At 45.3% G+C, this 2,230-nt stretch overlaps 1 protein-coding gene across 1 annotated transcript; it reads right to left on the reverse strand.

The window, feature by feature from the left end:
• Window positions 1–998: 998 nt before the first annotated feature.
• LOC134844999 (uncharacterized) lies at window positions 999–1,949 on the reverse strand. The gene has a single exon (XM_063861829.1). The coding sequence runs from the start codon at window positions 1,947–1,949 to the stop codon at window positions 999–1,001; it is 951 nt and encodes a 316-aa protein (XP_063717899.1).
• Window positions 1,950–2,230: the final 281 nt, after the last annotated feature.

The raw sequence follows: 2,230 nt of genomic DNA on the forward strand, positions 1-2,230 counted from the left end.
TTGAAAACGATACGTGCCCGTTGATTTTCCTCCCACCAGCGAAAAATTGCATTGGACGCTCGTTTCCGCGCTAAGTGGTAATTTTCCGTACGCATACGTAAGGTCCATAGTAGAGAAATATACATTTCCTGGTTTCCGTTCGCTTATCGTTTGTCCTACCGTGTCCATGAGCTCTTCAATATTCGGCATTTGGTATTTATTCTTGAGGACTTGCTTGTTCAACTCCCGGGATTCTAACGCTAATTTCACTGATCCGTCCTTTTTCACCGTTATTTTAATCGGGGAAACAAAATACCTGTCCGAACATTCTTTCAGTTTTTCGATGTGCCCTTGCCGTAAAAGTTTATTAATTTCCTTATCGAACTTGTCCTGCAATGTGATGGGCACTCTTCGTCCTTTTTGTTGAATCGCGTTAACGTTTCGAAAAAATCCGCGTGTAGCTTATAATTCTTAATTTTCCCGACTCTGTTAAAAATGTTGTTTGATTGATTCCTGAAATAAATCTGCCAGAGGTCTAATGAGCCCTCCCCTTCTGTTGCTTCGGCCCCAGGTTGTTCTCCCTGCACCGACATCACGTTCTCCTCCGGTGCCTTCTGTACTATTTGTAATCCAAGATTTGGCATTAGATCTCTCCCAATAATCGACGTTCTGCTTCCTCCGATCACTCTGATATTCGCGCTAGTCGCCCATCCATTCGTTTCTAACGAGACGTCCATCGTTCCTAACAGTCGTAAGGGATTGTTTTCGTAATCCCTGAATTCGTCGTCCTCCGGTGCTGGTGCCTTCACATTCACTCCTGCGGTGCCCAACGTCCACTTTAAATCTCCTATGGTAATTATTGAAATCGGTGATCCAGTATCTATGCAGACATTCGTCTGTTTCCCATTTATCTTAATTGGTAGTCGAGCGCCGGCCACCTTCAATTCCGTTTTTCTCCAAGATTTGATAGCCATGACAACATAATATCCTGAGTTGTCCCAATCCCACGATCGTTGCTTCTATACCGGCGTGTTAACCCAGCCAACGGAATTCTCATGTTGCGAATAAGTATCCTCAGCATCGCCTATTTCACTAGCTTCCATATCCTCCTGATTTTGGATCAGTCCCACTGCCGGTCTTCCCCGATTATTCCGCTTCCCCCGACAAGTTCTCTCGTAATGTCCCGTTTTCCTGCAGAAATTACACGTCGCATTTTTGGCTGGACATTTAGTAAGGTGTTCCGGAGTAAAGTTGGGTTGGTCACAATTAAAGCATCTTCTAGAAACTCCCCCTCTCATCTCTGCTCGTCCTGTGAACGATCCACGGCCGCGCTGTCTATTATTTCGGTATCCTTCTCGGATTGTCCCCACCGGTTTCGTTTTGATTGGGAACGCTCCATTTCCACCGGTGGTGCCACTAGCTTTTGCTCCCCCGGTTGCCGATCCGTATGGTTTAGCATATTTGTATCCACGTTCGTATGAAAGTGCAATACGGTGCACCTCCTCTCGTGTCTTAGTCGAACGGCATAGCTCATTTTGGGCCTCTCTATTGTTCATGTTCACAATGAACACATCCCCCAGAATTCTGGTCTCCAACGTTCCAAAATTACATCGGGCGGCCAGCCCGCTTAACACTGAGTGGAACTGCTCCAAGGATTTTCCTATTTGTTGTGTCCGTGCCAATAATTGGAATGTTTCATAAATTTCATTTTGTTCCTTCTTAAATTCCGTTTCGATGGTATCTAATAGCCTGGAGTACCTTGTCGTAGATAAATCCAGGTGTGGTCTCCCCTTATGTAGCTCATCCTGTCCTTTCTCCCCCAGACACAAATACAAGTTCGAGATAAGCGTTTGCTCCGACGCCAGACGATTTTTTCCGTCTACCTCCTCCGGTAGTGCTGTAACCTGCGCTGCGGTTAACGTTCTGGCATAATAGAAGCTCTTCGGATTTAGGCTATATTTGGCCACCATTCCCCATTGAAAACGATTAAACCAAAACTCCCATAACACTGGTGGCTCTGCGAACGTCGAGGGCCAAAACGATGTAATCCCCAGTGGGTTTTTCCCCCACTTTAGCCTGCTGGCTGCGCCATGTGAAAATACAGTTTCGATAGTTTGAATTGTTTTAGTAAGATAAGTAACCGTGTGATAGAAAATTAGTCGGAGACAATACATTGGCGGTCAACCGAAGGTGACAGACACATTCCGAAGGTTAAATACTAGTTAGTGCCAGACAGATAAATGAATTAAAT

The sequence above is a fragment of the Symsagittifera roscoffensis genome, chromosome 4, assembly GCF_963678635.1.
Source record: "Symsagittifera roscoffensis chromosome 4, txSymRosc1.1, whole genome shotgun sequence".
Classification (NCBI taxonomy): domain Eukaryota; kingdom Metazoa; phylum Xenacoelomorpha; order Acoela; family Convolutidae; genus Symsagittifera; species Symsagittifera roscoffensis.

Coding starts and splice junctions, on each gene's coding strand:
- LOC134844999 (XM_063861829.1), bottom strand. CDS start 1,949: ATGGTGGCCAAATATAGCCTAAATCCGAAGAGCTTCTATTATGCCAGA.